General features: G+C 47.9%; 1 protein-coding gene and 1 pseudogene across 4 annotated transcripts in view; both read left to right on the top strand.

Annotated features, from left to right (window-relative positions):
- arr (low-density lipoprotein receptor-related protein 6) overlaps nt 1-23,148 on the top strand; it is a 79,488-nt gene that overhangs the window by 52,907 nt on the left and 3,433 nt on the right. For all 4 annotated transcript variants that reach the window (XM_077661134.1, XM_077661132.1, XM_077661135.1 and 1 more), the window contains 6 exons: nt 560-656; nt 5,331-5,537; nt 6,460-6,588; nt 13,090-13,292; nt 21,717-21,913; nt 22,353-22,550. In XM_077661134.1, the coding sequence (XP_077517260.1) occupies nt 560-656; nt 5,331-5,537; nt 6,460-6,588; nt 13,090-13,292; nt 21,717-21,913; nt 22,353-22,550 (1,031 nt within the window). The remainder of the gene's footprint in view (nt 1-559; nt 657-5,330; nt 5,538-6,459; nt 6,589-13,089; nt 13,293-21,716; nt 21,914-22,352; nt 22,551-23,148) is intronic.
- On the top strand, nt 7,720-9,917 carry LOC144128075 (uncharacterized; annotated as a pseudogene).

Genomic DNA, 23,148 nt, shown 5'->3' with positions numbered 1-23,148 from the left:
CTTGAAAACTGACTGTCTTGTAGCCAGCTTCAGTGTGCCTTTTTGCTGAATCTGTATTTGCATCGTGAAAATCAGCATTAAGGTTACTGTTTTCTGCTCCGATATTGTTGCTTGCTGGGGTGGAAAGTTTTTTTGTGACTGAGCAGAGCACTGGTTGGCGTCCCGTGTTTCGTCAAAATGTGCCCCCCATTGCCAGACGGGATTCCGTTACATTCTTTCTCAATTTCATCACTAGTGATGGTACCAGCAAAGAATGAAAATGGCGGCACGTGATCCGTTAAGCACCAGGTGATCCACTGTGAGCTAAGAGGTCAGCAGGTTCTGTGGCAGCAATGTTAGGCATTTGTCATGGTTAAGTTGGTTTAAGAAGGCCCGTATTGTGAGGTTGTGTAGCTACAGTGATTAGCTATGACAGGGGCATTTTACAGTGCACGTCCACTGGTATTAAACAGCACAGTGCTGTAGCTTAATGGCGATCTGAAGAAGCCTTCTGTCGCGATGCTCGTCACAGCCTGTGCAGCTGAGTGACATTCACTGGGGTGGATGTTTTGCTGTGCAGGTGGGGCGCGTCAACAGCCTCACCATTGACCACGCTGACCAGCGCCTCTACTGGACGGACATCGATGCCAACCTCATCGAGTCCTGCGACATGGCTGGTGAGGGAGGCTTTGCCTTCTCCTGGGTAACTACGTAGCGTCTCGGGGAAGCGCGGGATGTGCCAGGGGAGCAGGCAGACCTAAAAGCTTGGCAGTGATGCAGCATGTACTGCAAGTAGTAACATGCTGTCTGTAGGACTGTGTGACATGGCCCTTGTGGCACTGCATGCACCACATCGTGGGCTGCCGTGCCTGCTCGCCAACAAAGTGCACGGTGAGAATGTGCTGCTGGTCTAGTTCATACCACCATAATTTCCTGCCACGTATAAGTCGTTTCCAAATTTAAGTCAACTCCTCCCTGCTCACAGCTCTTGCTAGCAAAAAAAAAAAAGTTGACTCCTAATGTACCCCCCTCTTTAGCTCCCTTTTCGGTCACTGTGTACACCATGGGCACTTCAAAGTAAAATGCGTCTGGTCGGCGTTCCCAATTTGACGCAGTTCATAGCTTTTTTTCTTGCGTTTTTTTTGGTTGCATACGTTTGAGAAGCGAACAATTTCTGTTCAAAATTGCTAGGAAGCTTTTGGCAAGCTAACGTGTTGCCACAGGCTGAACTGAAGCACTTCAGAAGTCTTGAACCCAGACCTTGCTTGCTTTGAACTCAGTGCAGGGGATACCTCGTGCTTTTTCAACTTCCATGGCCTTCACTTGAATAATCTTTGTGGTAACAGGAAGTGCTCCAGCCCTCTGTGCCCTAACGAACTGGGCAACTTCCTCTTCCGCAGCATGGTGACAGCCTCTGTATGGTGTCCGAGGAATGTTATTTGAGCCGAAGAGCAGTTGAACAGGTGGTCTCGTTGTTTTCTCCGGTAGTGAATGTTTGCTTCGTCTACGCCATACTTTCGCTGTGCCTGAAGGTTGGACTATCCTTCCACTGCTAATGCAAATTTCCGCCTGAAAGCAGCGGTGTAGTGACAGTAGTGACACAGCTTATTTGTTGGTGCCATGGCATCGTGAAACCAAGCACACTGCTAGCATGGTCCCTACATCAAGCACGCTGGGCACCCAAACAAAAGGCCTAACAAATGTTGGCACTGATCACTGATCTGACAGTAGCATACATGAAGAAGGCGCTAGAAGCGCTACATGAGTTTCGCATTCAGAATTTCAATAAAAACTATCTGTTTAGATTCAGGCAAATATGGTATATCTCATTTGGATGGACCTGTGTGAATATTGGTTTGAAGCAAGTACTGTAAGGGCTGCGCTTTTTTAAAATTTGGGTGTGAATTTTTATGATGCTGCTCTTGCACGAATTAAAAAGAAATGCAAAACTTTATTTTTTTCTCAATTATGTAGTCAAAAACGGGATGAGGCTCATACATGGGTGCAGCCCTTACACAAGATTATGCGGTAGTAACTTTTTGCAAATAATTTCTAAGAGGATATTTCAAATATTACTGGCACAGAAAAATGGTTAAATGCCACAATAAGTATTTTCAAAATCTGTATTTTCCTAAAACACAAGACCATCGCATGAAGAAAAGAGAGTACATGAAGATTTGTCACACTCGTTGAAGCTGTGCCAGCTTTCTACAAAAATGACCATCGGAAATTGGTGTAGTCTTTCTTGTGGCAATGACGTATTTGTGAAGCGTGGGATCTATTTGTGAAACCTCCAACTGCTTTTCTTAATTTCGATTGCGTCATTTTGCAGCTGTTGCTTTTTAAGCACTGACTCCATGGTTGCCTGCTGGGCGCACACATCTTGCACCTGAGCGACCAGCCGCCCCACATCAGGCATCAGAAAGGGGCACCCGTCTCCATGTGCCTCGGGCTAGCTCCCTGTCAATCTCGAGCCATCATGCTTGATTACTACTCGAATCTAGGCTGACCCCCGAAATTCATAAAGTCAGAAAGTAAAAAAAAAAGTTTACTCGAATGTAAGCCGAATGAAAAAAGGCATTGACTAGGACTAGAACATGCATTTTATTAAGCTTGCGACGCTCGTCGTAGCACGTCAAATGCTCACTCATTGTCTTCGTCAACATCGCTGACATCGTTGTCCACTTTGTCGCTGGCTTCCTCCCACAGCGCGCTGTCTTCGCTTCTGTCTAGCTCGTTCGAGACGCTGCACTTGCGGAAAGCCCCGCACAATCAGTTTGGCCGGAATTTCCTCCCATGCCGCGGCAACCCAGTTCGCCACTTGGCTAAGCGAAGCACGCTTGATTCACATGGTCGGTGTGAGCTGGTGGTCCTGAAGTGTCAGCCGGTCGTTGTAGTGCTTCCGCAGCCTATCCTTAAAGGGCTTGTTGATTGCAACGTCGAGCGGTTGTAGCTGGCTCGTCATTCCTGCAGGTATCACCGCAATGTCCGTACCGCCTTTCGAAACCACTGACTTCACGGCATCTGTCAAGTGGCCGCGGTAGGAGTCGAGAACTAGGAGTGACTCTCTGAACAACAGGGCCCTGGCACGACGTTGCCAAACGGTCTTCACCCAATCTTCGACTAGGGCACCACTCATCCATCTATTCTCTTGTGAGCGCACGACGACGTTTTTAGGGAAAACCTCTCCGCGTGGAAGCATTTACCGCATAAAAATGAGGTAGGGCGGCAGTTTTCGCCCATCGGCCATGCAACATAACATCACGGTAAGACGTTGCTTCTCATACCCAGCAGTTCTTACTTTCACCTGTTTTGCGCCCTTCTCATTGACTGTGTACGCCACAGGCGTGTCGAAATACACTGGAATCTGATTGGCGTTACCGATTTGACCCAGACTGTACTGCTTCTCCAGCAGCTTCTTGATCACAAAGCGCTGAAATGCCACCACCTTCTCCTCAAAATCAGGTGGTAGGTTTTGGCATACGGAAGTCCGCCGTCGCAGGCTGAACTCGAAACGCTTCATGAAACCCATGACCCAGTCCCTGCTGAATTTAAATTGGGTCCGTGGGATACCTCTAACGTTAGCGACCTCCCTCGCCTTTGCCTGTATTATCTCCTTCGTCACAGGCATTGCACCTTTCCTTTGCTTCCTGACAAAGTTGGCGACATCCTTTTCCACCTCGTGGTGTCGCCCGCTTTTGGGTCCAGTGAAGGCCATTCGCTATGTAGCGCAGTTAGAGAGGTTTCGCTGCTTCCGCCACCGGCGCACGTTCTTCTTGTCCTCGCCGAAGTCGTGCAGGGCTTGTCGGTTTGAATTGCTTTCGGCCGCCAAAACTATTTTCCGCTTAAAAGCCGCAGTGTAATGGCATCGCTTGGTTGGCCCCATTGCGCCGCAAACACAGGCGTTTCTCGAAGTCGCGTGGCGACGAACACAAGCAAGTACGGAACGGCGAAACCTTTGTTCACAACATTCGAGCAAGCCAGCGCCAACAAGCAAAATGGAGCCTGCAAACCTGTGAGCTGCAAGCAGCTGCAAGCTGTGGCCACGAGATGGCGTTACGTGTCTAGCGGTTGCGGGCAAACCGCATCCTCGAATCAAAAGCCGACCCTCGACTTTTGTAAACGATTTTTTGAAAAAAAGTATCGGCCTAGATTTGAGTAAATATGATAGTGAATTTCACACGGAGAAGAGTGGCAGATGCAATCACTCAAACTTGTCCCGCCGAAGTCGAGGGAGCCGGTTATGGCACGTACACACCGCAGATAGCGCGGGCACAGTCACATCACAAGTACAAATTTGGGTGCAGCGCTCGCTCCTGCTTGTGTGTGCTGCCGTGTGCATCTGCATACTAGCTCCGGCATATGCACAGGTGCGCAGGCATGTGGCGTGTGGCATTTGGCTTCCTCTCATCTTGCCTGAGCCGCAAAATGTAAGCAATAACGGACCTCCAGCTTCAAGGCTCGGCCCAACGTTTCATAACCTAATTATGAAAGCAAATGCAAGTGGAACACTTGCACTTGGTGTGTTGGCTGCTCTGCTTCCTTATCTTCGTCATCAATCTTGGGACTGCTCATTTTTGGTCGTCCATACAATGAGCATTGCACACTTCCCACTGTGGTGTGTTCGCTTTCCTGCCTGGGCTTTGCACAGTCATGTGTGCTCATCGGCAACTGTGCTGCGGTTTGCTGCATTCTGCTGCAGTCTGTAGCTGTGCAGTGACGGCATGGCGTCGGCCGTTATTCGGAGCCGTGTGATCGCACGGAAGTGTAAGGATGTCCAGAAAATGTTTTATTAGTGAGGAGCTCGAATGAGCTTTTTTTTTTTTACCAATGCTGTTTTTGGACACCTTAACAACCAGTAGGGCCCAAGAATTCGGTCAGCAATACCTGCGAGATGAGGCTGCCATGCAACAGAGAACTGCAAAAATTGTCCTGAAACGGCGAAAACTGCCAAAGTGGACTTCGTTATGGAAATAAATGTTGTTCCTGGACCATTTAGTGTGACCTGTTGCTATTCCGGGCCGATTTCAAAACATCGAAGTTTCCAGTTTAGCAAAATTTTTTGCGGCTGCCATGACTTTTGTTGTAGTGGAGTTCGACTGTGGTCTGTACAACATAGAGATTTGAGGTCTCTTGAAGCATGGCCCTCTTGATGTCAGTAACATTTTTGCAATTGCATTTTGTTGTCCGTGCATGTGCAGGGGTTCTGTGTTTTAGCAAAGCAGCTGTAGCTCATTGCCAAGGTCTTCCTCTTTTTTTTTCCTTGCTTGTGAACGTACCACAGAGCGTCGTGTCCTGTGGATGCACTGCATAGTTCAAGAGGCCCCCAACCACCTTCTTTGTCCATGCAGGCGAACGTCGGCGAGTGGTGGTACCAGCAGCCGTGGCACAACGTCCCTTTGGGCTGACCCAGTACCAGGAGTACCTGTACTGGACCGACCTGGAAGGGCAGAGCATCGAGCGGGCACTCAAGAGCACGGGCGCCAACCGCAGCCGCCTGCTGGGGCAGCTCAAGTACATCGATGATCTGCTCGTCTTCCACACCTCCCGCCAGGCCGGTTAGTTTCTTCTAACCTTTCTTCACTCTGTCCGTTTCATGTTTGTGGGGACAGAAAGAAGTGGAACAGAGGCAGATGCCCTTTGTTGATGAAGTATAGAGTTGAGCTTGAACTTGCCAAGCGTGGGGGGGGGGGGGAGGATTCATACCAATGGGCCCCTGGACATATGCCGGCAGCAAGTTCTCGATAGGGTGCTAGAGAGTGAGGTAAAGTGTCCTCTATATTCAGAACCTGCCAAGCTGCCTTTTATTGTGTAAGAATATGTACATCAAGTGTGTCTTTGGTCAAAATAATTGTTTGTCGCAGCATGTCGGAGTTTTCTGTGGCTAGTTACTGTCACAATCAGTCATTGCCAAAAAGGTAGAACGGCGACCATTGCCAGGTCTCAGCTGAACCGGGTGTCATTGGAGCCCGTAATGAGGCACCAATCGTATGTGGAGTGAGTGAACATGAAGCAGCTGCGCGGGGATGTAGCGCAGCCAGTCTTGACCAGAACTAACACTTTTGCCAATACGTGAGCAGGCAGGGAAGTTCCTAAGCTGCTGGGCAGTGGTGAATTGATGATTCAGCAATTTACAGTCCTTGGTATCGTCAGCAGACAAGAATTTTTATGAACTAGGGCACGACAACCGGTGGGACCTACAGGTGCATCCGAGTTGAGTGCTGAAGAAGGGAGTAGTGGGGGTGCAGTGCACTGCTTTTTCAGCGGAGATTCCTTTTTTGTGGCTTCCAGAAGTCTGGTAACATTCCTCAGGCTTTTTGGCATTTGTCTCTCTACATTTATGTCTCCTTTCATATGGCGCAAGAACTTCTTGTTGGGAAAGCCAAAGGTGGTAACTCTCTTGGGCGCAGTTCTGAGAGTGAGCCCTGAGTCACGTGTCCTGTGCTGCTGCAGTGTGAAGAGTGCATGATGTGGTTTCAGGCTGGAACCAGTGTGCGGTGTACAACGGAGGCTGCTCACACCTGTGCCTTGGTGTGCCAGGGCTGAGGGGCTTCCAGTGTGCCTGCCCTACCCACCACCCGCTTATGCCCAATAATCGCACCTGCCAGCGTAAGTGCCCCCCCCACCACTTGTCTTTTGTAGCCGAAACACTCCAGTGGCCACAATGGAACCACTGTAGCGGAGGACTGACTTGGTGGAGTGTTTTGTTGCCAAAGCTGGCCATAAAATTGGTGACCATCTCAGTTCTATCCTTGCCGTCTTGAGTGCTGCAAAGCATGCAAAAAGGCGTGAAGAATGGTTAGCATAAACATAAATGGAATTAGTTTGTTTACTTAAGATAATCTGTGAATCTGCTGTCTAAACAGAAATCTCAAATGGCAAACAAATTATGTGGTCTGCAGTTTATAAGGAAATTTTTACTTTTTATTAAGTTTTTCCACCTTCCCCTTTGTTTTTTTGGAGCTGTAGTGAGTGTGAGGCTACTCTCAGTGGCCCTTGAGTCACTCACAGGCCTCCTTTTATTTGATCTCAATATTGCTTGATGGGGACTGAAAATTGTCGCATCGTAGTGGCCAATCCTCATTGAGTTTGACGGCTACTGACTCTTTAGGCACTGATATTGGAAGTGTGACGGGTATTATGTGCATTCGTTAAAATGAAAGATATAAATGTTCCGAGAACATGCTGTGGTCATCACAGCAAGCGTATCCTTTGCTGCTGTGACAGCGTTCAGTGCTGAAAAAAAAAAAAAAAAACATTGAAAGCCATGTTTGTCCATCGTGAACCAAAAAAAAATGTGGGCATAGACCATTTTGCACCTTCTGTTGGACGGTTCTTGAGGACAAGTTGAAATAGAAAGATGAGTGAGTTGGTGTAACTTGATACTCTTGGAAGCATTAAAATACTAGCAACAAAATACCTGTGCTTAGGACAGAGCTCTAATGCAACAGTTACTCACTGAGCACAAATAGCTACATTCAAAAATAGTTAAGGGGAGATGCGACTGAAAAAAACCGCGATTTTTTTGGAAAAAGTCGATTTTGTATATTCTTATGTTTTGTATTCCTCCAAGCCTCTTCTTTTATGTATAAAAAAATCAACGCCGATAATCAATTGGAAGTTAATAAAAAATGCAATTAAAGCTCGCGGTGGCTCGTGAAAGTGCGAATTTGACTGAATTTCGGGAACGCGGCATTTCGCTCTTGAATTTTCGCGGGGAAGTAGGCCCAACCCTATTCTACCAGAAGCCACTTCGGTAGCGGCGCATTCTTGATAAAAATACGAAAAAAAAGATCGTTTCTCGCTCGAGTCGAGCGTCGCGACTGGCCCTTTAAATCTCGTGGCATAATCGGAGCCCTACCATTGGCTGCGAAGATTTCAACGCACGGCAGTCGGACGCAGAAGCTCTTCTTTCTGCCGCCACCGAGATGTGAACCAACGCTTCTGCCCGGGTTTTTTCCTTCATACGCCATAAATGTGATCGAAAAACGAGATTTTCGTTCACACAAGTTCCTGACGAGGCATCAGTATAAAGGAAGACGCCCCAAGCGCAAGCGTAGAGCTCCGGTGGCGGGAGGTTCGTCTGCTGTTAGGCCTAACCGCGACAACGGCGATGCACCTGATTTGGATCATTCACTCTTCTTGCGGAGCATCAATGACTTTGTGAGTGCATCTGAGCGAAAGTTAAAGATCTTCGACGACCATAACAAGGGTGAAAACGAGCGCGGAAGCACATTTATCTGTGAGATCGGCATGTTGCACGACCTCGTCAGCGGCGCGGCGTGCTCCGCCTGCGGACGATGCGATTTCTCTGTCAGAGAATCGGCCGCAAAACGGAAAGGACTCGCAGCATTCTTGGAACTCTACTGCCAAAATGATGCGTGTCCGGCAGCCGTTCTTTCATCAACATATTCGTCGAGCCGCATATCTCGATCGTGCAAAGGCAGTGACGAGGCGTCCGCCTGCGGCAGTGCACGGGATGCCTTCGCCGTGAACGTGAAGTCCGTGGTCGCTGCGCGCGCGATCGGCGTCGGACATGAACAGCTGTTGCGGTTTTGTGCGATTAGGGGCTTTGCGAAACCGGTGCACCACAGGGCTTTTGCTGCTATTGGCAAAAAATTGCATGCTGCCGCCACGAAAGCTGCCGCCGAAAACCTTGAACAAGCCAGACAGCTGACTGCAGCCGAGGCAGGATCCACGAACGTCACAGTCATGTTCGACGGAACGTGGCAGAAAAGAGGCCACAAAAGCCACAATGGTGTGCGCACAGCCATCTCTCTTCTTACAGGGCTGTGCCTAGACTTTGAAGTTCTTTCCAACTACTGCCTTAGCTGTAGCAGGCACAAGGCACTAGAGGATGAAGAAGAACAAATCTGGCAGGCCTTTCACACACCTGTGTGTGAGAAAAACGCAACCTGCTTGGCACACGCGATGGAGACCGAGGCTGCCCTAAGGATCTGGAAGAGGACAGACCTGTATGCCACACCTCTCAAGTATACAACGTTCCTGTCGGACGGGGACAGCAAAGCCTATGCTGCCGTGGCAGAGCTGGACATCTACGGGAGTGTTCCTCTGCAAAAAGAAGACTGCACAAACCACGTCGCAAAGAGACTTGGCACTGCACTCCGGAAGGCAATGTTCCCAAGAGGAGAGAAGCTCAAAGATAAAACAATTGCCAAACTGCAAGGTTATTTCCAAGTTGCTATCACCAGCAACAGAGGAAATGTAAGAGATATGTACTGTGCTGTCTGGGCATCCTACTTCCATTCCTGTTCAAGGGATGGTGCCAGCAGCCACAAATTTTGCCCAGATGTCTTGGTGCAAGCACAAGCGGGCACTAGCTTTGGGTCAGCCAGCACCAGTCCACACTCCCATCCTGAGTGTTTCCCAAGGCAAGGCTGTGCTGCCAATCTATAAGAGATTGACTGATGAGAAGCTGCTGCAGCGCTGTGTGAAAGGACAAACACAAAATGCAGCAGAGTCGCTCAATAGCAAAATCTGGCTGCTGTGCCCCAAGACGAAATTCGCAACACGAACTGTGGTTGAGACAGCGACGGCAATTGCCGTCCTTTGGTTCAATAAAGGTCACACAGGCTTCGAGGAGGTGCTACAGGAGCTTGGCATTCTACCATCAAAAGCACTGCTTTCTCTAAGCAAGGAGGTGGACAAGAGGCGCACATCAAGCATGTCCACAAAGGCAACTGCAGAGGCTAGGGCCCATCGCCACAACGTAACGAAGAAGGCCCGTCTGGAGGAGTCGGCCCGCAGAGACTGTGAGGGGCCAACGTATGGGACTGGTGCCTTCTAGCTTTGTGCCCTCTTCTGAGACAGTTTTGCTAACGCTCTGTGCAAATTTAATCAATATTGAATGAGTAGTAAACTAGTAAACATGTTTTTTAACTTTCAAACGCGCTTTTCTCTGTTCCTCATTTTGTCCCATTTTTAGAGATTGTGCACCAAACTTTGAGCACTTCTTGTAGTCCAATCACAATGAAAATTGGCATGGTTATGCTCTAGCATGTCCTGAATGCAAAGAAACTACTTTCAGAGCTTTTACCAAACATATTCAGTAAGATAATTTCAAAAGTTTCTTTGTTGGGAATGGTAAAACTGAAACTTCACATTTGAAATTTTTTCTAAAAGAGAACAGCAAGGGAAGACTATTTTTATGCTTTATTGAATCCTACTGTTCACTGGGGGCAATATGAGCTAAATTTTAGTGTTCTGCTTTGCTTCCTGCAATCACCCAAGTGTGCACAAACATGCATTGTTTCTAGCATTGTATGGTTTGCAAGAAATGAACCAAATGAGCTATCAAGAAACTAAGAGCATATTTGAAAAGAGCAGCTCAAACTCTTTAAATGGTGCAAGTTTCATTGAGATGTGACAGAAATTTAAGAAAAAGTTTTTCCGAGTAGCATCTCCCCTTAACAGCGAGGAAAACTATATTCTGAAATGCTCAGCCACATGCATGACAAGAGCGTTTTTTATGTATTTTTTTCTTCCTTTTTTTTACGTATGTGGCTCTGCATTTCAGAATGTAGTATTTTTGCTGTTTTCACTTGGCAATGAACTATTGATTGTGTGCTTTGTCCTGTGTGCTGTTCTGTTTTTGTTTGTTTTTTTTTTTGCTTCCAAAAGTATGTTTGTTTAGAATTAAAATTGGATCATATTATAGATTGTGATTAGACTGTCATTTGTTTGTGATGTCATTGTTTTTTTTTTTCCTGTATGTGGCAGTTTATAGCTTCTCTTTGCACCTGGACAGAGGACACAACTGGAAGGACATGCATGAGTGCTGGCCTAGAGAAGCATGCACTTTGAGCTGATGCCTTCTTGGGTGCTTCCACGTAAAATAAATTTCATTTGTGGGCAGCCATTGCCTCTATTGAACCTTTATTAACGAGCTTTATTGAACAAAATAAGTAAGCCTGTCAGCTTTGATCCGCAGATTTTGTGTTTAAAAATGAAATCACCCGGTGGTTCCATCAGTGGTCGTATATATGGCATAATCTCCTGTATGGCCCGCACCTGTGTTTGGGCCGCAGCCCCTGTTTTGGACTAAATTGAGAAAAAAAGATATGGTTACACATTGTTTGTTTTCTTTTTTTTCCAATTCATGCATGGGCCGCACCTTCAAAACTCACGCCCGAATTTAAAAAAAAAAGTGCAGCCCTTAAAGTGAGTTTATACGGTATGAGCTACTGCAGATGATGGAGTCTCACTTATGTTGTCGTGTTATGTTGTTGTTGTACTGTGTTAACAAACACAGTGGACAAACATGGTCTTGAGATTGGGCTGCAGTTCTTGACACTCCAGAGACAGCCTATGAAATTGCGATTGATGTCCTGTTCAAAGGGCACTGAGGGCCTCTCCATCCAGTTATTGCTCTTAGCTAAAAACTCTCCAGCTCTTTCTGGGCACGTTAACGTATGTCTGGCAGCGAAAACACATTTATGGCTTAGAAAATTGAATGTAAGCAATTGTCGCCCGCCCCCCATTCCAACTCGTGACATCCACGCTGAGAAGAACTGGTTGCCGCTGTTTTGAAGTGAATGGTGGTCAGTGATGTTTCATTCCGGGGAATTATTCCTTTCTTAAGAGCGTTAGCTCTTACTCATCATGTTTCTCGATTTCTTGGGGTCTGCTGTCACCTTCCTTCGCCGTGAAATTTTCTAAGTCAAAGCAATTCAAGATGTCAGCCGCCATAGTAATTGATATAGCACCCAATTGGTGACTGATTGGTGACGTGATTAGTATATCAAATTGGTGATTGATTGGTGACGTCACTGATATATCCACTTGGTGATTGATTGGTGACGTCACTTATAAATCCAAGATGTCGGCCAGTAATGGTAATTAATTGATGACGTCAATTACTCCAAGATGGCGGTCGACTCAGGCCACCATGTGACTATGACGTCATGATCCAAGATGGCGACCAAATTGGGGTGCCAATGATGACGTCAAAATTCAGTGTGGCGGACAGAAGTGAAACCACGTGATGATGATGTCATATTCAAAGATGGCGGCATAATTTCGGAATCTCAAATCGAAGATGGCGGCCTAATTCTGTTGCCAATGGTGACGTCATGGTCCTGTATGGAAGATAGAAGAGGAACCACGTGATTATGACGTCAGGGAACGAAATGGCGCCTCTCGGTGTGACGTCATAGGCAAGATGGCGGCCACTGAAATTAGCTCTGTCCTGTTGCAAATGGGTCGCAAGCCCCAAGGGTAGCGTTGGCCTGGCGGCCTGGGGCACAGCTGGAAACATCCGAAGGTCCTGGCAAAGGATGAGTCGACTGCCAACAGAACAACTTGTTCATTCTAGCATCGCAAAAGAGCAGCCGGTCAGGGCGACCACGTTACTCGACGGAAGAAATCGAAGCCTCTCTTTGGCATCCGGGGCAGCTGCCTTTATACCCTCGGAGTCGAGGGCAAGAAGGAACGGCTCGGGATGAGGCGCACGAGACGGCGACGCACGGACATGTTGAGACGTGACGTGACGCGTCCGCCGGGCTGGCGCCGGTCAGACCTCCTCGCCTCCCAGTTGGGGAGCTCCTCTCCCCGGCTGCCGCGCTTTGACAAGCGTGGGCACCAACATGCACACACACACACGAAGACACGTGGCATTGAAACCTGCCTGGACGCGCTTGGCGGGAGGCGTTGCGGCAGCGATGAACGGGTCAAAATGACCGCCACTTTGAACGAAGCCCCGGCGTCCGTTGCATCCGCGCCAGCTATACCGCACGTCGTAGGCGAAACGTAACAGTCCGTACACCCTCTCCCCCATAGACTTGAATGGGCGTGCTGTCAGTTCGAATTATACGGATTTCCGAATTAATGTAGGTTGAATTACGCGCTTTTACTATTATATTACAACTTGCAAAGGTTCCTGTTCTTTGCTATCAGCGCCGGTGACAGCTGCCACGATTGCCTCGTCGGTGAGATCTTCATTTGTTATGACTGCTTCGTCAGCATGCAAGAATTGTTCAACTTGACACAACTTGACATTCAATTTGTTCTCCGTAACCCTCAAACTCGGCGGCTCAGACTTTACAACAAACAGCACTTTTTCACGCCAGCCAATGTGTTCTTTGTGTGCAGGTCCACCGAACTTCCTTCTGTTTAGCCAGAAGTCGACCATCAGCCGGCTTGGCTTGGACACGGACGACTCTCCCGACGTGGTCCTCCCCATCCAGGGCCTCAAGAACATTCGGGGCCTGGAGTTTGACCCAGTTGCTGACTTCGTCTACTGGATCGACGGCAAATCCCACGCCATTCGCCGGGGCCGCGACAATGGCACACAGGTAACTGCTCTTGTGCTTGCCTGCCTTGCCTGGAGATTGCTTTCTCTTTCCCATTCACTGTTGCCCATTGGCCCGACTAAGCTGACTTGGTGATTTGTGGCCAGACAGTATAGCAAGAAACAGCCACTTTGTACTGGTTGCAAAACAGTATCTGCTTGCATTTGCAACATTCCTGTTTGACACCAGTGGCAGGTAAAGTTGAGTCGCTCAGTGTACGGCAGTGGAGTGATAACTCTTAATTGAAACCCAGCATGAACACAATTTCGCACATCATAAGAAGGTCATTTTTAATATGCCTTTAGAGTATGCCAAGTGCTAAATCCTACATTCCACTTCATCGGTGAGAGTCTTTGTCGTGCTCATAGATAGTCAAATTTTGTTATAACAAAATGGCTTGTAATGAAATAATGGATATAACGAAGGATTGGCAATTCTCCTTGGAAGCTCGGTCAACGCAGGCTATAACGAAGTTACAGCTATAACGATGTAATCACTGGGTCCCTTCAAATTCTTTATGACGATGTTCAACTGTACTAGGGTTTCAACACTTGTGAGGCACTTCTTGGTCTCGGTTGCCGCTAAACGCGCTGGAGCGGAAAACGAGCAAAATGCAGCAGCTTGTGGTGCAATGTGAACAGGGTTTGACTGACTGCAGTGCTGTCATTTTGGCTGGGAATAAAAATGAGTTCGCTGGTTAATATTATCTACAATTTTGTAATTAAATCACAAGGTGAATGCGAGGCTGTTGTCAATGGCCCTCGAGGTTCCGATGGCCACTCGTGAACCCCATTGAGTATGTGTCAATCGAGTTCAGTCGTCATTGATTATCGCCATCTGGCACAGGTCGATTCCCATTGAGTTTGGTGTCATTGACTCAATGATCATTGAAACTGCCGATGTGACAGGGGTACAGTAGAACCCCACTATAGTAAACTCGAATGTACAGTTTATAACGAATGCTTATAACGAACATGAGCATCACGCGGCGTCTGTTCGTTATATCCCGAAGTTCGTAGTAAGTGGACCACAGCTAAAGACAGTTGCTTATCAAAACAAAATTTTCTCTTTGCGGAAAAGTCCGTGATGGACGTCTGTTTATGCAGCGCAGATCCGATGAGGGAGGTTTCCAGTTTATTTAAAACAGAAGCGTGCTATCGCCGAACTTCTTGGCATAGACAAGTTGTCTGAGGCTCTCAATGTAGCACATTGCTACAGGCGTGCTTATGGGTGCTGGCTCCGAGGTTTCATCCTCATCTGATTCCTCCGCGTCGCTCTCGTCCCGTACTTCAGAAACGATGCCCTCGTCCGTGCACGGTTCCGCGGTGTTGGCGTCGTCATCGTCAGAAATAAAATCATTCCAACCATTGTCATGACCCCCCCCATGTCAGAGTCGACGATGTGCTGCCACAAATAGCCGCCGGGCTGGTCATCTTCCGAAGCATCAGGCTCTGCATCACACACTGTGTCGACGGAGCTGGCCTTGTGGAAGCAGTTCCGCACGCAAGTGGCCCTCACCTCCACCCAGGCCGCGATCTCTAATTACAACCAGGGCCCGAGATTTGAACGAAGCCAACGAAACGTCCGCACCGCAACAAGAGTGACAAAAGCGCGCGATGGGTTAGACGTGCAACGTGCACAGGCGGCAATCAAGCTAAAGATACAGACGCACAGCTCCAGCGGAGAGACCAATGAGGGGCACCCCTGAGCGTCAGTGCAGTCACCTCTTGGCTTCCACGGAAGGCCTGCGTCACAGAACGTGGCCTCCGCGATCGGCACCGCCAGCGGCGCGGTTGATCGCGGAGGCCATGCGCGGATTTGCAAGAGAGTGAGGAGAGGGGAGTGGATTTGCGAGGAGGGGTGGGAGGGCGATCTTGGAAGGCGCGTCGGCGGGGAAAGGGTGCCTCGCTTGAGAGCGGCACGAAACGGAACGGGCAGTTCGCCTGCGATGAGGCTCGCGAAAACATACCGCACGCCGGCGCGCAAAGGGGTCGGAGACACGTTATTTCGCATCGCGGCGCCGTGTTTGCGCCGTCCGTTATACGTATGATTTTTTGCTATTGAAACAATGCATAATTTGACAGTTGCGCAGGTCTCGTTCGTTATAAGCAAAAGTTTGTCTTAAGTGGGGCCGTTATATGTGGGCTCGACCGTAGTAAAGTGAAACTGCTGTCCCATTTCACCTTCCATAAATGGCTGTACGTTTTATCTCGTTTATAGTAAAAAAAAATTTAACAAGACACTGCTATATAAAGAGTGCTGGCCATGGTGGCGTACTTTCCGCAGAATAATGACATTGTGGCACGTGCAAAGTTGAGGGTCACTGACTGATACTGCAAACAATAGAAGGCGCTTTTTTTTTTTTAGGTGGCTTCACCACTAGGCTCAGGGGCGTGAGGAGAGGCCAACTTTTCGAAGGCTTTTTGGGCTGTGAGGCAAAGCGCACTGCACGCACAGAAAAAAAAAGTTGTAAAGCTGGCTGTGAACGTAGGAAGAAGGCAGCGCAGTTTACTGAGAAAGGAAAGCTAGGAAAAGTGCAGTGATGAGTAGAGAAGGTAAGAAAAGGGCAAACATTTGCAGCACGGCAGGGGCGGCACTGCATGAGCAGTTTTGCCACGCTTGGCTGTGTTGTGCACATATTTTAACTATTGCCTCTTAAATGATGCTGAGGCTGCAGAAGCGTCGCATATTCGTAGCCATGTTTTATTTGTGCAAATGCAGTACTTCCACAAGATGTAAAGGAAAGTGAAAATGCGAAAACATAAAATGTGATAACTGAAAATAAATATCATATACCTTAAGGGTCAATAACAGCAGGATGGAAGGTATTTCTGAATGTTTATTTTATAAGCCAACATTTTGTGTTTAGTAAGTTGCCAGAGAGCATCCTCAGAGCCATGCCATCACCAGCAACTGATATATTACATACCCTGATATAGTAAAGATTTTTGCTGGTCCGAGTGACTTTGCTATAGAGGGGTTCTATTGTATTATATCAATCTCACAGAAGTAGACACACCAAATTTTTTTGTACATGGTTTCTTTTTTGTAATGATGCTAAAGGCATTAGTGCACATGGATTACCAAGTGGTAGTGTGTGGTAAATAATTAATTAATGATTGAATTCATTTTCTCTTGTTGTTTCAGTTTCAATGGGCAAATGGTGGCTGTGATGTCAGAGTTCAGTACAGGTCAGGTGAGATGTAAAAAAAACTGCAATATGATCACTGTTTTTGTCGTTTTAATTCTCTACAATGCTTAAGCCAACCAGCATAGCTAGAATCGCAACGAACAAATGATCAGCAGTTTTATATTGCAGTTTTAATTTATGCTTCATGCAACCTCTACTGAACTTTGACCTCACAGTCACCATTGCTTGTTGAAACTGATACAGCATGACATAAGAAATTCAGTTGCGGTATAAATGCGTGTAAGGACTGCACCCCTGTATGGGCCGCACCCAAACTTTCCACAACCCACGTGAGAATAGCCTTTGAAATGCACACGCCGTGGCCTCTGCGATCAGCTCTGGCTGCGAGCAGCAGTGCGCTTGATCGCGCAGGCGACGCATGCGCACAGGAGCTTCCAGGTGCCGCCCACTAATGGCGCCCGAGGCCACGGCTGATCATCAACTTTTTCCTCCGCCGTGAGCGCCCGCAATCCATATTGGTATCAGTATCACCAGCTCCAGCTTTTTGTGGCTGTCAAAAGCACAGGAGTTGTTGTAGAGTGTTAGTTCATCGTAGTTGTGGCTTTCGCTTGCTGCCTCGAGCGTTGTAGTTTTAGCACGGTGGGCAAGCACCTTAATAGCTACACGGCTGGGAGTTTGCTGTCAAACACGGCAAGCGTGTGGCAGGCAGGAAATTTTACGTGGCCAAGAAGTGCATCCGACAATGGTGCAACCAAAAGGATGTATTGAGGAACACAAGCTGCAAAAAGCACGCTTTCCGAGCCAAGCCGTGCAAGTTTCCCGAACTGGAAGAACAGCTGCTCTGCTGAGTGATGGAAGCGCGGAACAACGGCTACGCGTTGACAGCGGACATGCTGCGCGACTTCTTGTGGGATGAGCATGCACCAGAGCACAGCACCAGTCAGAAGACTCCGCCAGTGCCGACTGAACATAGAATAAATGCCGCTCATTCCCTGATCGGTGTGTTTTTACTTTAATTTTTTTTTTCACAAATCGCACGTATGAGCCGCACTCTGAAAATTGGTCGTCAGAACTGGAAGAAAAAGTGCGGCCCTTACAAGCGTTTATATGGTATACTATAAGAAGCTGCATGTGATTCCCCCCCCCCCCCCCCCCCCCCCCCCCCCCCAAAATTTTAGCTAGTCAGTGCGAGATAGGGAGCTAGCCAGCACTAGCTTGTGGAGATGCGTGCTCCTTTTCGACGCTTGGTGCGGGGTGATGCTGGATGTGTAAGCGCACGGCATGTACGCCTCGCGAGTGTCCACCAAGTCGAGCGCAAAATGCGGTGCAAATGCTGGATACTTTTAGCACGCTTTTCTCGCTCACATTGTACGCAGATGAAAATGTATATTTTTTTAAATTTTGCCATACACAAATCTCGCCTTGTATTACATTCGGGTCCGTATTGTACGCGAGTTTTTACGGTAATCATAGCTGTCGAGAGCAGTGGAACTGCATCAGCACTGCTGTATGGACTGGATGAGGTATGGAGAGCCTGCAGCTACTGACTGCCACTGAATGGTGGAAACGGGCCTCTCCAGCCATGCTTTGCAGTTGGCTCACAGGCGCTTGGGCCAGCATTCCCGAGGAGCTCATCAGTCACGTTTTCAAGAAATGTGCGATATCGGATGCGCTTAACAGTAGCGGAGACGAGTTTCTATGGAAACGTATCTTTCACAAGGGACTCTCGGAAGACAGTACACCCGACAGCGAAGATCGCTAAAACGTGGAATGCAGTGAAAATAAATGCTTTCATTGAGCTTTCATCACTTCCATTAAACTTGGATGAAAAACTTTTTTCCCCGGATTTTGCTATCCTCAAATTGTGCCTCTTAGTATACGTAGGTTCTATTGTGCGCAGGTTTCTGTGCATCATTACAAAGAATAAAGGACGCAAACTAAAATTCAGTGCCTTTACTCTGAGCTCTGGAGAGTAGAGCAAAGCTCAAAATGGTAATGGCAAATACTATCATGAGCCTTTATTTTATGACTGGGCAGCTCAAGAGTGGCAGCAGCAAATGTAAAATGCCAGGAATAAGGTTTGTCCGGACAAAAACATTAAGATGTCGGATAACCCTAGGGGCCTTATTTTCTCTTTTTCTTTGCTTAATGGAAATTTGCTGCATTATAAATGTGCATTGCAATTGGAGAAGAGAAGTGAGTGCAGCTGGTCGCTTCACACTGATTTCCTCCATGGGAAGCAGTCACTCCACTGGCCCTGAACGCTGCTTGCCGATGACAGTGCTACGAATAATTGTTGGCCCATGACAGAAGATAGTGTTTGTGAGCAGAAAAAAGAAAAGAAAGAAATATCGGTGAAACTAGACTACGGCCCAGTTAAGGGGGGAGCCTGGTCTTGAAAAAATTTCACAGTTAAACCTTCAGGGAACATGTATTTTTGTGTGCCGATTCTATATAAGTCATTTAATTTCATGTAAAACAATTCCTTGAGCACTTATGTAATTTTTATGCATGTATTTTTTGAAGAGCTTTGAAGAAAATTTGCTCTGGGAAACTTGATGAAATGTGTGCCATTGGGTTCTCTTGATACCAAGGAATGCAATAAGGGTAAAATTATCATCCTGGCTCTCATAGAACTTAAGTCTTAGGGTTTTGAAGTTGTCAATCCAGAAATGCGAAGAAAAGTGTGTATATTCCCCGTTTCTGAAATGGCAGCTTCAGTACCCTATTACTCAAGTTCTATGAGAGCCAGGATGATAATTTTACCCTTATTGCATTCCTTGGTATCAAGAGAACCCAATGGCACACATTTCATCAAGTTTCCCAGAGCAAATTTTCTTCAAAGCTCTTCAAAAAATACATGCATAAAAATTACATAAGTGCTCAAGGAATTGTTTTACATGAAATTAAATGACTTATATAGAATCGGCACACAAAAATACATGTTCCCTGAAGGTTTAACTGTGACAGTTCAAGGTGACAGTTCAAGGTCTTCTCCCCTTCGGTGAATCAGCCAGGGTCTCTCTCTCTCTCTCTCTCTGTGTGTGTGTGTGTGTGTGTGTGTGTGCGTGTGTGTGTGTGCGCGTGCGTGCGTGCGTAATTTGGCATCGATCCAAGCAGCCAAGTTAGTGGAGGTGGTGGTGCATCTGGAAGATGGCGGTGGGTGGGTAAGCAGCACACACAGCACTCCTAGGCAATCACAGTGAATCGGGGCAACTCTTGGAGGGTGCCCGAAGGTGCACCCACCAGAGGGTGCTGCACCTTCAGGTCGGGAGGATGTACCTCTGGCCACCTGCCAAATTTTACAGACCATGGTTACATGAAGGCAACAGCACCAGTGAAAGCTGCAGCGGTGGAGCTCAGTCCCGGTACTGTAGACTCCCGTCAAGATGAGCTGGGTTAAGAGAAATTCTCAGATAAGATGAACAATGTGAGACCATTTGGTTGGTACCCTATAGGATTAAGTGTAAAAAAATAATTGCTTCGGACTGTTTCACATGTGCTTCGGTTAAGGTGAACTTTCGCAGCGACCAAGAACCACAGCGAACCCGTGCAACAGCACTCTGGGGGCATCCGCGCCGCTCTGCTGAGGAAAGAACTATAAAATGCAAGGTAGTTTTCGTGCACCTGCCTGGGGGAGGGGGGAGCTTTATTGCTGGTGAGGAAAAGGCAGGGCACACCTTCGCTTCTGCCTACACTTGGCGCAGAGATCTGGCATGGCCACTCCTTGGCATTACATGCGCATCATGTGCCGCGCCTTGCCTCGGGCGGACTAAAAGGTGCGTAGGCGTAATACTTGTTATCGCAGCGTAGAAATGGGCAGGTATGGGCGCCGCATGCGCATTGCCTGCGGAGGACAGACAGCCATGTGGCGCACCTGCTTGTGCAGTTAATAGGTGCACTATGAATGGCACTAGAGAGGCACACAGCTGCCAAACTGGGCACCTTCAGTGCACTTGGTGGCAGAGGGAAATCAAAGTTAAGAAAAAAAATAGCAGTCGCTGCTGAAGTGAGAAAGGAAAAGAGCGCTGAAAAAAACAGCAAGACTCATGCTGTTTTTAAGTACAGTTAAACATGAATGTAACGAACCTTTATATAATGAATTCCTCAATATTACGAAGTTTTTCCGTTCTCCAGCGCCACCCCCATTTAAGAGCGTGTATTTGAGGCCTCCATGTAACGAAAGTGTTGCAGCAGTTGACCTTGATATAACGAACTCGCTACACTGACTTTCTGTTAAGTTGTGCCGAGTTACAAAATTTGGCAGAAAAGTTTCATGACGATAAAGCATGAACTGACATGGGAGGAACGTCTGCATTCGCAACGAGCGACCGCAGTCGACACAATGCGCCGTGCTCCAGCGCCATTGGTGCATCTCCACTGCATTTGCTTATGGAACATCATACCACGTGGCACTGTAACAGTTCGTGCTCAAAAGCGGCGAAAATAATATGACATAGCAAAAAGGACACCGCACTAATAGTGCACAGCCATCGCTGCCGCGTGTATGCTCGCATGATTCCGGCGCTGGAGAATGCCGGTGATGCAGGGCGAAGGGTTCGTTTCCTGGGGCAACAGCGGCAGGCAGACCGAAAGGAGGAACATGCAGGAAGAAACATGTGCCTCTGCGGCTGGTACATCGGTGGCTGCGCGAACAGTGCGCTCTCCTCTAGCTTGGCCGCGACTCCCCCGCCTCCCCCACTCTCTCCATCCCACATGTAGCAGCGTTGCACAAGCCGCGGTGCGTGATGGCGACTATCAGTGCGATCGCGAAACGTTGCTCCACGTTTATGATTTCGAGTAACAGGGGGGTTTTCTATAAATATTTTCGAAGTGATTTCATTTAATTTATTCCTTATTTGTTTCCGTTCTGCATTGTCCTTTTGGTCTGCTCGCGAAAAACTGCATGTAAAGAGACCCTGGATGTAACAAAATATGTATGACTTTTTACAATTTCGTTATATCTAGGTTTAGCTGCAGTATAATACGAGCTTGTTTTATGCCCTTGCTCTGCAGCTGACTTCACGCATAGTACAATAAATGCTCAGTTTGCAATTATCCTGTCGCTGAAAGTGCTTTCATATACCGTATTATTTGGGTACACCTAGCATGCCCACATATCTTTTTACGAGGCACTTCTGCTAAGATGAACTTCCAATAAGATGAACACATTTTCATGCTGGCCTGAAGTTCGTCTTAAAGGTAGTGCTTTTTTCTTGTCAAGGCCCCGTGGCTTTACTACCCTAGCGCTTTAATATGTGGTGCTTGTGGTGCAGGTGGCAACTGTGGCCATTGGTGCCGGTGCTAACCCGATTGCTCTGGCGTTGGACCCATTCGCACGGCAGCTCTTCTGGAGTTGCGGCCAGGGAAACCTGGTTAACATCAGCTCACTGGACGGGGGGCGTTCATTGGGCATCCTCCTGGCTTCGGGCGACGATCGTCCACGACATCTCGCCCTGCACCCCCACCAGGGGTGAGTGTTTGTGCCAATGGTGTGGATTAATAGCGACATGGGGGGCAATTTCGCCCCCGCAGCGTCGCTCCGCAGCATTTCCACTGCTGACCAAGAACAAGAGCTGCCTTGTTCTTGCCATAAGGGGTACAACTGCTGCGCCGCTGGTGCCATGCTCTTTGCATGGCTAAAAGCCTAGCTCCAGCTATTGGTGGTGGTAGTGTTTATTCAGGGCTTTTGAAAAGAAAGTTGGCAGGTGCCTTGCTCAGTGCTGTCATAAGCTAAACAAAAGCAGAATTTCTCGATCCGATCCTTCCTTGGTCTTGTAATTAATTGCACGAAATCGCATTACTTGGAAAGCCTGTGCTTCTCACTTCGTGCCACCAGTTAAAGCACGATCCAGAGCTGGTGTGGCAGCATGGTCGGAAAAGCAAAAGTGTTGTCGTCTCTCTCTGTGCAGAGTGCTTGTGTGGACCAACCTGGTGAACCCTGCGTTGATCGAGCGCTCCTTTGTGGATGGTTCGGGGCGGCAGACACTGGTGTCTGGTGAGCTGCGGCATCCAGGTGCCCTAGCGATGGATGCTCCAGAAGATCGCCTCTACTGGTCCGACCTGGAGCTTCGACGGGTGGAGCACATACGGCTCAGTGGAGAACACAGGTTAGAGCCTTTCACCCCCCTCCTTTGACAGTCGTTAAGAGGCAATGCAGAGTTCATCAATACATGTTTAGCTGCTCTCATAATTGGTGGTGGTTCACTAACCAGCTGGGGTTAGCGATGAGTGCTTGAAAAAAAAAAAAAAAAGACTCATGTACAATAGAGCTTCACTTTGCTGCGACATTTTCTAGCAGGACCAGGAAAAAAAGAAAAAAGCGTACCAGCCAGAAAACTTAGTAGCCGGGAAGCACGCATGAAAAAAAGTGCATCGTTGCCCCCCCCCCCCCCCTTTACTTTTTGTAAAAACTGCATAATTCTCTGGAATTTGCAAGGTTTTGTGGCTCTTGCTATTGGTCGCATGCACAGAATGACCTAAATGCCCTGTGACAGCTCTTCCTCTGCCTGAGCAGCTGTTTGTGGAAGAGAGGCAGCAGTTAAGAGGGAGGGTATGTGAATCAAGCAAAGTTCGGGCACGCGGGGCATTTATGCGCCGTTTTCGCAGAAGCCGCTACACAATCCTTCCTATGCAGTGATCACCTGTTGGAACCTAGGAATTGCGGCAGACAAGCAGGTGGCAAAGACATGCCCGGAGCCAACCTTT

The sequence above is a fragment of the Amblyomma americanum genome, chromosome 4, assembly GCF_052857255.1.
Source record: "Amblyomma americanum isolate KBUSLIRL-KWMA chromosome 4, ASM5285725v1, whole genome shotgun sequence".
Classification (NCBI taxonomy): Eukaryota; Metazoa; Arthropoda; class Arachnida; order Ixodida; family Ixodidae; genus Amblyomma; species Amblyomma americanum.
The sequence above is the reverse complement of the archived record's forward strand: the minus strand, read 5'-3'. Positions and strand labels throughout refer to the sequence as shown.